Source organism: Diabrotica virgifera, chromosome 8 (genome assembly GCF_917563875.1).
Source record: "Diabrotica virgifera virgifera chromosome 8, PGI_DIABVI_V3a".
Taxonomy (NCBI): Eukaryota; Metazoa; Arthropoda; class Insecta; order Coleoptera; family Chrysomelidae; genus Diabrotica; species Diabrotica virgifera.
The window spans coordinates 169,137,964-169,150,708 of NC_065450.1; the positions used below are offsets into that span (position 1 = coordinate 169,137,964).

General features: G+C 30.5%; 1 protein-coding gene across 1 annotated transcript in view; it reads right to left on the reverse strand.

The window, feature by feature from the left end:
* The window catches only part of LOC114340010 (uncharacterized), a 205,900-nt gene that overhangs the window by 16,750 nt on the left and 176,405 nt on the right, over nt 1-12,745 (reverse strand). The window contains exon 3 of the mRNA XM_050658291.1: nt 849-1,083. Coding sequence (XP_050514248.1) covers nt 849-1,083 — 235 coding nt within the window. The remainder of the gene's footprint in view (nt 1-848; nt 1,084-12,745) is intronic.

The following is a 12,745-nucleotide window of genomic DNA, read 5'->3' on the forward strand; positions in this document are numbered from 1 at the left end:
GGAATTAAAACTGTCTAGTTTTAATGCTGCTATCAACAATGTCTCTCGGTTTTAATGTGAATCTAACCTAAAATCAAAGCGTCGAAGTGCTGTGTGTGTTGTATTTTTCTTTTAAAATAACCAGTTCGTTTATGTTTTAAGTACTTGCGATTTATTTCTTCAATACTAAATGTACTTCTACTTTTTACAACACACTACAACACTGTTTTCTCTAAAACAAATGACCGACCATTTTGGACATGAAAGAAGAGGGGATGAGTTTAGTTTTATTGTTTCTAACAAGAAGCATAGTTTATTCTTTACAATAACCACATTGATTCAGTTAAGAGCGTTTGGTTTTAATATAGCCTACTAATTGCTTTTAAGAAAGCAACTTTAATGAAAACTAAAAAAATAGTTTTAAGGGATATATTTTACGGACATAATAGTCTTGGAGTCAAGTAGTTTTAATAATAGGTTTTATTAGTCATATTAGGAGAATCTTTAAAACTGCAATAAAACTAAAAGGTAACAAACTAGAATCTAATAAAACCAAACTTCATAAAACTGAATAGTTTTAAAGTGAACTGAGAATAAACCATTTTAAGACTACAATAAGACAAATTATTTATTAAGGTTAATTAGTCTTATTTGATACTCTTATTAGATACTTTAAAACTAGTGACAAATGCTTAACAGTTTTAAAGTTCTGGCAGTATATCTACAAGGTAACTTTAAAATAAGTATCTTCTTAGTTACCACAATAAAACCTTTATAAACCTTAAATAAAACTAAAATGTTTTATTGTGCTACTTGGGTGGACACGTACGGGTTGATGATGATGACCCGACCAGGTGAGGTGTACTTACTTTTCACTAAGATCGCATCGTACGTTGAACCACCAATCGCAGACGAAAACTAGCTGACTGAATTGAGTTCCATTGGGACAGAGGAACGTTGTTTGTCTTCCGTCAATATCGCAGTAGTGCCAACTTTGACACCGTGTTTCAGGATCTGCGTAAAATCCAGGATACGACTGATCATCACAATAGAAATTTGTGTAGGGTACTATGCTTAAAACGGGATAATCAGAACCGGGTTTTCCTAAAAATATTAGCAATAATTAAAATAACATAAAAAATGTGTTTACTGAAAAATACAAAAAAAGTAAAATAGAAATGAAAGGACACATTATAGTGGAGTCAATGAAGGTGGATATGAGTTATTACCTCAGATTTCGTTGAACGTCCATCGATTTTCATAAAAATTGGTGAGTGGTTAAAGGATACCTCAAGGAACAAAGGTGACATAGTGCCAACTATGGTGAAATACACCCCTTTTTTAGAAATTATTTTTTAGATTTCTGAAAGTGCAGTCACTGTAAGTTTTCACTTCCTATCGATCCATCGATTTTCATGAAAATCGGTAAGTAGTTCGAAGATACCTCAACAAATAAAAGTTATATAGCATCAACTTGCGCTTTTGCCTTTTAGGGGTGCAATACACCCCTACTTTTTAAATTGTAAAAAATGCAGATTTCCGCATTATGGCGCAAGTACTCTCGTTTAATTAAGAAATATAAATATTTTTTTTATATTTATGTGCATGAATTACATTTTTTTTTTATTTTTCAAACCTTATAGCAACCAAAAATCCGAAAATTAACAAGTCGGAAATCACGAAAACCTTATTCTTCTATATTTCTGAAAGTGTAGTCACTGAATGTTTTCACCCACGATTTCTTTGAACCTTCATCGATTTTCATGAAAATTGTTGAGTAGTTAGAGGATACCTCAAAAAACAAAAGTGATATGGCACCAAGTTGCGCTTTCTGCATTTTAGGGGTGAAATCCACCTTTTTTTAATGATAAAAATGCAGATTTCAGCATTCTGGCTTAAGCAATCTCGTTTAATTAAATAAAATTAATATTTTTTTACATTTATGTGCATGATTTATAATTTTTATTAATTTTTCAAACCTTATAGCAACCAAAAATCAGAAAATGAGCAAATTGACAATCACGAAAAAAATTATTCTTTTATATTTCCAAAAAGGCAGTCACTGAAGGTTTTCACCCCTGATTTCGTTGAACCTCCATCAATTTTCATGAAAATTGGTAAGTAATTAGAGCATACCTCAAGAAACAAAAGTGATGTGGTACCAACTTGCGCTTTTATCCTGGGGGTGGATGTTACCCCTTCTCATGGGTGAACACTATTCTATTAAAAATAACCCCATAATTAGATAGAGGAGTAAATTCTAAGCAAACTTTCTTTTATCAAGTTTATAAACTTTTTATTTAAATAATGTTTCATAATTTAATAAAATATTATTGGTACAGTAAAACTTGTCAATAACGGCCACTAAAAATAGAAAACAATTGGCCGTTATAGAAATGTGGCCACTAATGCTATGTTTCCTTTTCCACAAGTACATAAAATATAATTGAAAATTTATTTATTTTAGTAATTAAAGCAAATCTAAATAAATATAATTCTACAAACAAACGGAACATACCTTTCATTAGATATCGCAAATCACTTTGGCTGATTTTGTCTGCATATATATTATGTTTGAGGAATCTCTTTTTTTGTGAGACTGGATATAGGACATTTGTCAAGTATGAATTCACGTTCAGGGTATATCGTTACTATACAGGGATAATAATCTGTGCAATGTTATGGTACAGGCTACGTTAAATATGAAGTAGGTAAATGTGGAAGATATACACTGGTTATTCATTTCAATTTAATTTGATTGTTTTTTAATCGTTTACAATATTTAAAATAATTAAAGATATAAAGTTAGGAATTTCAAAAATAAATTCAGTTCTCACTGGCAGCGTGGGAAATAATAAAGTGCCATACAATAGCATTTCATTACAATGCTCATTACAGGCATTACAGGCTGCTCCGTTTGAGAAAACTCATACTCTCAAACTTTGAGAAAAGACTCATTCAATTTCGACCAACCCTGTATTACCTAAAATTAAACGTTTTGCTAGATTAATAATTTTTAACAATAATAGACTACGTTAAAAATCACTTGAACATAAATTGATTTTCTGATGTCAAATCACTACAATTATACAGGGGGTGGATATTGCTATGATATTTGAAAAAAAAACGTAATTATCTTTTAAACTACTTCGTATAACATCACAAAACCTGCTATTTTAAGAAATAAAACATAGAGGAGAATCCAAAAATGTAAAAATATACAGGCTGTTCCATTTAACAAAAGATAATTTTGTTTCACCCTGTCAATATGGGTGGCCCTGTATATTTGGAAATGTATTTAAATTCTGATATTATCTATGCCCCAATTTCAGCTAAATAAACTTTTTTCATATCTCCTACAACAAACGACTAATTGGACTTCCCACAACCTGTATACATACAAAATATCCGCTATAAAATTTTTTCAAAGAAAATGTTATTGGTTTTTTTTAAATAACTTCGTTAATTTTTGAAATATGAGAATTATCCAAAAACCATTACAAAGCTAAGTAAAAGGTCTATAACACTGTATTAAACATAATTTTGTAAATCCTTTATTTTTTTTAATACAAGGTGAAACGGCCCCGGTTACATGGTTCTCGCAGTAAAATTTACGTTTTAAATGTTTCTATCTCGGTTATTTTTTGTCGTAAAAAATATTAAAAAAAGAAAAAGCTTAAATAAAGTTAAAACTAAAATTTTGTTCTGTACCATTTTTTAAGTATATCGAGTATTTTTGGAGTTATTATCAAAAGAAAATGAAATTCACGAAAATTTTAAAAATTCTAATTTTTTAGTCGTATTTTTTTTATAAATAAATTTTAATTTTTGTGGAAATGACGTAGGTGTCATTTTCCATTCTTCCCTAAAAAATCTGAAAGGGTCCTCTTATTTCCATCATAACTTGCTTAATTTTGATGCTATCGACTTCTTATATAGCTTTTTGATAGTTACCTTTAAGTACTTTAAAAATGTTTAGTATCTCTATTTAACAAAGTGCATCGTTTTCCTGTTATTTAAGCTTGAATACTAAGATTTGAGTACTCGCGGAAAAAAAATATACATTCAATTGCATATACCTCACTTTGTAAATGTAATAAAGGATTTTTCGAATAATGAGCGTATTTATTTTTATATTATCTTCGATTTTGGTAACAACAACTTTTTTGAAGAAACTTATGGTTTTTGAGTTATTTATGAAAAACTGCTTTAAAACATGGTTTTTTTTTCAGGAAAAATCAAAACTTTTGATCTTTAATAACTCAAAAACTATTGATTTATTGGAATAACTTTATATAACAAATTTTACTTATAATTTATCCCTATATCGATTAGTTGTATTATTTTTAATAAAATAATTTCCACCCCCGAGAAGGAGTGGCATCCACCCCCAGGGTAACAACGCAAGTTGGCACCATGTCACCTTTGTTTCTTGAGGTATCCTCTACATACGTACCAATTTTCATGAAAATCGATGGAGGTTCAACGAAATCGGAGGTGAAAACCTTCATTGACTCCACTATTATATTCGTACATGATTAGCGGTGACTTTTTTATTCTTAATAATTTTTCATTTTTTGATGATACATACTCGAGTGCGTCAGAAAACCATATGGGGAGAAATATTGTACACAGTAAATGTATCCCTACCATATGGACTCTTAAGACAGGGGAGTTCGTTAAGGGGGGTCCGAAAAAAATATATCCTTAGGAAAACTCGTCAGATTAAGATATGGTAAGTTAAGTAGGCACATGCACAACAGTGTATATTTCGTAGGGCGTAAGGAAATGGGCGACTCCCAAAGTTTCACAAAAAAAAGATAATGAACGTCAGATCGAAAAATAAAAATTAGGTTTTCAATATTTTTCAAAAATCTATCGAATGGTACCAAACACGACCACCCACGAAGGTGGGGTGGGGGGTTACTTTAAAATCTTAAATAGAAACCCCCATTTTTTTTATTGCAGGTTTGAATTCCTTACGTAAAAATAAGTAACTTTTAAAAATAAAATAAAAATTCAATTTTTATTCAGTTGCAATGCGAAGGCAAAACAATCTTATTTTTCACTTAAAATACGGAGAGCAGTCCAGCCCTCTGAATCGACGATTTTCGACTCTCGTTGGAGTCTCATCGGAAAGAACGTAGGCCTGCTTCTCCATATTTCAAGTGATCAACACCGAGAGTTCATCCCCCACACTGCAACTGACGTGAATGGACTAGGTGACTAGCGTCATCTGGCAATTGAAAGATGAAGTTGTTTTCAATCCTAATACCAATATTATTAATATTTAAAAATATTAAAATATTACTAAAAGATTTTTAAATTGAAAATTTATTGGTCCATTTTCTTGGTAACACCCCCATGGCTTCTAAAATTTGCAAGCCAGATGGATGCTGAAGCGAAGAAGACAAGAGGGAATTCAAAAAACTTACAATTCACGACCCCGTCTGTTCAGCTGGTAAATTCCAACAGAAAATGGGCCTAACTTACTCAAAGAAGTAACGACCAATATAAAAATAAAATAAAAATTCCATTTTTATTCAGTTGCAATGCGAAGGCAAAACAATCTTATTTTTCACTTAAAATACGGAGAGCAGTCCAGCCCTCTGAATCGACGATTTTCGACTCTTGTTGGAGTCTCATCGGAGAGAACGTAGGCCTGCTTCTCCATACTTCAAGTGATCAACACCGAGAGTTCGAGAGTTTGTTCGAGACCTTTTTTCGAATTATGGATAGATGGTGCTATAATCGGAGAAAAACAAATGTTGGAAATGGAAAATTAAATTAAAAAATGGAAAGTTCCCACTAAAATGGAAAACTTAACTTTTTTTAATTTTAGAACCTAATCTTCACAACCCAATAAGCCCCAATAAAGCTCGAGTAACTGCAAATTTAGCATACTTGCTTCCCCTACTAGTGCAGTCACTCAAGGGGGATATAAGCTATTATCTCCGATTTCGTTGAACCTCCATAGATTTGCATGAAAATTGGTGAGTGGTTAGAGGATATCTCAGGGAACAAAGGTGACATGGTGTTAACTTGTGCTTTTACCCTGGCGGTGGATGTCACCCCTTCTCGAGTGTGAAAATTATTTTATTAAAATAACCCCATAATTCGATAGAGGAACAAATTGTAAACAAAATTTGTTATATAAAGTTATTAAAATAAATCAAAACTTTTTGAGTTATTAAAGATCAAAAATTTTAATTTTTCGTGAGAAAAGTGCATGTTTTTGACCGATTTTTCGTAAATAACTCAAAAACTATAAGTTTTAATGAAAAAGTTATTATTACCACCATTAAATCTAATAAAAAACTAAATAAACTCCTTACTAGAAAAACCTTTTAGTGTTAAATAAAAATGAGTTATACGTAATTATTGACTGTATATTTTTTTCGGCGATTTCCCAAATCTAAGTATTCAAGCTTAAATAACGGAAAAATTATGCATTCTATAACATAAACTCATCAAACATTTGTCAAAGTAGCATTGTCGAAGCTTTTGTCAAAGTTGATAGCATAAAAATTTATGTTCCAAAAATTGTTCAAAATTCTTTTTTTTTTAATTTTTCCAAATATGTTATTGTTTTTCTTTTTTTTTTAAATAACTCCGTTAATTTTTAAGATATTATTAGGTTCACCTAGAAATCATTGGAAAGGTAATTTTAAGGGATATTAAACCGCGTTGAAAGTAATTTTTTAAACCACTTACTTACAGTAGGAAAAATGAAGGAATACCCATGAACGAACATATAAAACACGCTGTATTTTCCTGTCACCGTGTCACAAAGAAAATTGCCCAGCGCAAGTACAAGTAATAATAATTATTACATGTACTTGCGCTGTCTAATTTTTTGTATGACACGGTGGCAGGAAAATACAGCGTGTTTTATATGTTCGTTCATGGGTATTCTTTCATTTTTCGTACTGTATTTAATAATAAAAGGTTAAATGGCCCCGGTTACGTTGTTCTCGCAGCAAAATTTAAGTTTAAACGTTTCTATCTCGGTTATTTTTTACCCTAAAAAATAGTAAAAGAGATGAAATATTTGGTACAGAAAATACTAAAATTTAGTTATATATCGTTTTTTACATATATTGGTTATTTTTGGAGTTATTATGAAAAGAAAATGAAAATTACGATAATTTTAAAAATTCTGATTTTTTTAAATTATATTTTTTTTAATATGCATTCTAAACCGGTCAAAATTGTTGAAATCATTACTTATGCTAATTTTTCTACAACCGTGTTAAAAATGCAATTTTTAGCACTCCATACGAGCGTTAAAAATGCTACTTTAAGGCACTAGTGCTTTAAAAAAATTTTAAGGCACTAAAGTTCGTATTGACCGTATATGCAATTTTGATGTAATGTCAAAAAAATATAAAATTGGAATGTCAGTCAGGTTCAAGTAAAAGTTTTTGTAGATATTGTCCTGTAATTACGTTTGTAGAAAAAATATTGTATGATATGCGTGTTAAAAAGTACATTTTTAAGGCACTCATGTGAATTGCAGAACTCGCTTCGCTAATTCTGCAAACTTTCACAGGCGTGCCTTAAACGTGTACTTTTAACACTTATATCATAAATAACATTAAATAACATTAAAGAATTTATTGTAAGGATAACTATACATTTTATTTTTTGTGGAAATGGCGTGTGTTTTATTTTTCACTATTTCCTAAAAAATTCGAAAGGGTTCTCTTATTTTTATCATAAGTTGCTTAATTTTGATGCTATTAACTTCTTCTGGAGCTCATTTGATAGGTAATCCAAAGTACTTTGACAAGTGTTAACAGATATATTTTATAAAATGCATCGTTTTCCTGTTATTTAAGCTTAAATAGTTTGATTTGTGTAGTCGTTGTAAAAAATATATATATTCAATTACCCATAACTCACTTTGAATAACATTACTTGAGTTCTTTAAGTGAGGAATGTATTCAATTTTTTATTATATTTAATTTTGGCAATAATAACTTTTTGTAAAAGCTTACAGTTTTTTAGCAAACCGTGAAAAACAGCCTTAAAACATGAATTTTTTTACAAAAAAATAAAATCTTTGATCTTTAAAAACCCAAAAAGTATTGATTTATATTAATAACTGTATATAACAAATTTTACTTAGAGTTCGTGCCTTTACCGATTTATGGTATTATTTTTAATAAAATAATTTTCACCTCCGAGAAGGGGTGGCATCCACCCCCAGGGTAAAAGCGCAAGTTGGCATCATGTCACCTTTCTTCCTTGAGGTATCCTCTAACTACTCACCAATTTTCATGAAAATCGATGGAGGTTCAACAAAATCGCAGGTGAAAACCTTCAATGACTGTACTATACTATGTTACATGTCCGTTACGTATGTTACATCAAGTAATCCAGTGTGTGTCGGCAAAACTCAGATCAAATATTCTGGAGAACATTAATAAATCACAGTTTTATTCTTTGGTTGTCGATACTACACAAGATCTGTTTAAAAAAGATCAAATGAGTTTTGTTTTGCATTTTATCACTTTGTCAGAAGACTCTTAAGTGTGATAAATGATAATTATCATTAAACATTGAAGAAGCTTTTCTTGGATTTTTTCATGATCATGATACTGATACCCAAGGTATTTCTACTTCAATTGTACAAAAATTACAGAATTTTGGTTTAAATATAAATAAGTGCAGATGCCAAGGATTTTGCTTCAAAGCAAAAAACCAGACGAAGTGGCAGAAGCAAACAGACTTGTAAAAGTAATAGGCAGTTTTAAATTCATTATTATGACTGTTATTCTATCTAAGATATTCGTTCTTCTAAAACACTTTAAGGTAAAGAAATAGACCTGGAAGAAGTTGTGCAGACTCTAAAAAGAGTAAACCGTTTACAGAACATTCGAGAAGACTACTCAGCTATAAGAAAAAGCTACTAATCTTGTTTACAAATGGCTGGTATACCTACAGTCGGAAAAATGAAAGATTACCCATGAACGATCACATCAATCACTTATTTTGTATTTGCTGTCTTTTTCTGTAACAAACGTTTGTTATTTATAGAAAAGACAGCAAATACAAAATTATTGATTGATGTGATCGTTCATGGGTAATCTTTCATTTTTCTGACTGTACACAATGTTTGGTAGTACCCGACAGAGCAAAGTGAAAAAGCATTTTGATGACTTCTTTGAACAAGAGACCTCTTTCTAGTTGATACATTTTCATGCCTATTTCCTACTGGGCTTGTAAAACTGACAGATATTAAAATTATCCAAATAGCAGAAAAGCTTCAAAAGAAGTATGAAAATGACATTAGAGGAAGCTGCCCAACATGACATGAAAATACTAATACAAAATTTTCCAACAATGAAGAATAAAAAAAAAGGATTTTGTTTAAACGTAATCTATTTTGTATTTTGTGTTTAATTTTTTTAAATGCATATTTCATTTGAACTTTTTAAATAATTTTGGGCCTTTTATCATTTTATGTATTTATTTATTGTTTATTTGCGTCAATTTTGCAATTTCCCTATTTGAGGAGGGTTTTATTCTATTTAAAGTTATATTCACATTTATATTCGAATATTGTATTTCATAAAATATTGTAGTTGTACATTGATAAAAAATTAAGTATGCGTGTAGTGTGCGGTGTTAACTTGATATTAATTTTTGAGAGCTGTTTAACCAGTGTTGTCGTATTTTGTTTAAATTTACGCGATTTTATACAAATATTATGTAGAGTAGGCCTACCTTTACTTCCAGTGTGTCATTCTTTAGAAAATTTAAAAAATTAATTAATTAAATTGTTCATTGTTCACGTATTAAGCGTATTATATGTCTTAAAATAACTAGTTTATAATAATGGGTTTAAACGCAAGTATTATCAGTAGTAATTGCACAAGAGCTCTAAAATTATTGAATTTTTCCCCGAGTGACACTTTGACAGTTTTAAATTATGTCTAAAGTGTCACGAGGGCAAACATTCTATATTAATTTTAGAGATCGAGTGCAATTTGTTGCGATTATTTCATGAATAAAACTGTTCAAAACCAAAATTTTATTGTAATTTATTTATGTATAGAATAGAAATATGCTTTATTGTCACTGAAAATACAAATTTTATGGACAAAGCTTAATTAAAGTCAGAAAAAATAAATAAATAATATCTAACAATAACAATAACAAATACAATTTTCTGAAATTTGATAAATCGTCAATATAAAAAAAAATATACATAAATACAAAATATAAGTTAATAAAGTAAAGAAAAAAAATCAAAATCGATATATTTGCAACAATTTATAGAAATTGCAAAGTGAATATACAACAAAGTAAACTATTTATAGACATAGGAACTAATAAGTTTAAGCTGCTGCATGTGACACCCAAATATAGATAAGTTTGGTTACTTGTACATTACTGTAATTTCTTAGTTAGTCATTAAGAAACTCTTCTACTGAATAATATGGTCTTTTAGATAGATGAGCTTTTGTCATTTTACGGAACTTGGGGAAAGATGTTGCAGATTTGAGTTGTAAAGGAAGATGGTTGTATATTTTTTTTGCGGAATATAATATAGATTTTTTTACTAACTCAGAGGACGGGATCGGTAAATAGACATCAAAATTTGAATTTCTGGTGGAGTAGTCATGACGAGGCCTTGCTGGAAAGACATGCATGTGTTTACGAATTAAGCAAACAGTTTCTAAAATATATAAAGATGTAAAGGTTAAAATGCCGTGATCTTTGAAGTAACTTCTGCAATGTGTTGTTCTTCTGAGGCCAAACAGATACCTTATTGCTCTTTTTTGTAATTTAAAAATAACATCTAACTGGGCAGCTGTACTAGAACCCCAAAAAGGAAGACCATATCGAAAATGAGACTCGAACAAAGAAAAATATGTTAGTTTAGAAGATGCTAAATTGAGTTCTTTCGAAACAGATCTTATAGCATAGCAGGCTGAGGCGAGTTTCTTACTTAACACATCGATATGAAGGGACCATTTGAGGTTGCTGTCTAAAAAAATACCAAGAAATTTTACAGAATCAACGGTAGAGATCTGGCAGTTATTAACATGCAGGGGTTGAAGAGCACTTTTATAGGATAATGCTACTGTCTTATCCACGTTAAAAGAGAGTAAATTAGAGTCAGACCAGGTTTTTATCGTAAGCAAATCAGAAGTTATAGTTGCATGAAGAGATGCAATAGTTGAGTTGCTCCAAGTGATACTGGTATCATCAGCAAAAAGAAAATTTTTTCCATCGATTTAAGTATTTTTATGTAAGTACAAATTAGTACAATTAAACAAACAGTTATTATAAATATTAATTTGACGGTTGAAAGTCATCACTTTTATAATTTTTAAAACATTAATTGTCATTAATGTCACTGAATGTATTTTTTCGTAGCAACGAAGGGCATCTGACGTAATATACTTGACGACGGGAAATTATCAAAAATTATCGATTTAATTTTGATTTCTGTAGCTTTCTATTGGTCAGAATCTCCTATGAATGAAATAATCATTATTATTCATGTTTTTATCATTCACTTATTTTTATAAGGAGTTGCTTAAAATAATTATTATTTCGTTTTTATACTGAGAGTATTGTGTCAATACCAGAATGAGAGAAACTGAATCCTAAATTTGCGACTCATGTTACTATATCGACCTTACTACGATATCCCAGAGAACGGCAGTTCTCGCCAGTGGCGCACAACCACCCTACATGTGACACTATAAATATACACGAAATTTTCGATTTTCTAAAAATGACTGAATTGAAAATTGTACCATATCCCATTTTAAAGTTTAGGACAAGACTCGCAAATCCATATGTCAACCATCCATTTTGGTCCAAGGGTGTTGATTTTACGGCCCTTCCCATTTAGGGTCAGCTTTTCGTTCTCGTCCCCAAAACTCCCAAAAATTTCAAAAATTTAAGTCCGACCTATGCAGCTTCTTAAAATACTGATCATTACCTTTTCATCGCATATCCAAATTTAAAAATCGGTTATACCATTCAAAAGTTACCGAGCTCAGAAATATGATTCAATGTCTATTTAAAAAGGGGGAAATGTTTGTGGGTAGGTATGTATGTACAAGAATAAAAAACCGCTAGACGCCGTAAAAATGAGTGGCGCATACAATACTCCAGCTACAAAAGAGCTGAAACGAATATTACGTGGCGCAAAAATATATTTTCATTTTGATGGAAAATAAGATTCTAGATTTATTTTAATAGTTATTTTCCTAACAAGTGCAGAAAGTCATTCTTTTTCGCACGCGACTGCAGTTTGCCGAACGACGCGAAGCGGGAGTTCGGCAAGCAGTCGAGTGCGGAAAAGAGACTTTCTGCAAGAGTTAGGAACAATATTTTTTCTAAGAGTCTTTAAAAAATTACCAAATCTTAATCAATTAATTTAATTAATATGAAAATACATACACAAATTAATTCTTTGACAAGGTTGTCAAAACCAAACTTTCAATATAATTAGTTCGCATGACGACGATCTTGGTTTCCATGACGATGATTCAAAACGACTGTTATTGTGTACCGATTTGACTTTCGAATATTATGTCAAAATAATTTTATTTCATCGAATTGTCGCGTTAATTTCATTAAAACAGGAACACAATAAGATATATTTGAAATAAATTAGTAAATAATATCTAAATATTAATTTATCGCATGTATTATAATTACTAGTACTGTATTAACATAGCTAAATTAACACGCGTGCGGAAAAGTAAAAACCGCGTGCGGAAAAGTAACACGCGTG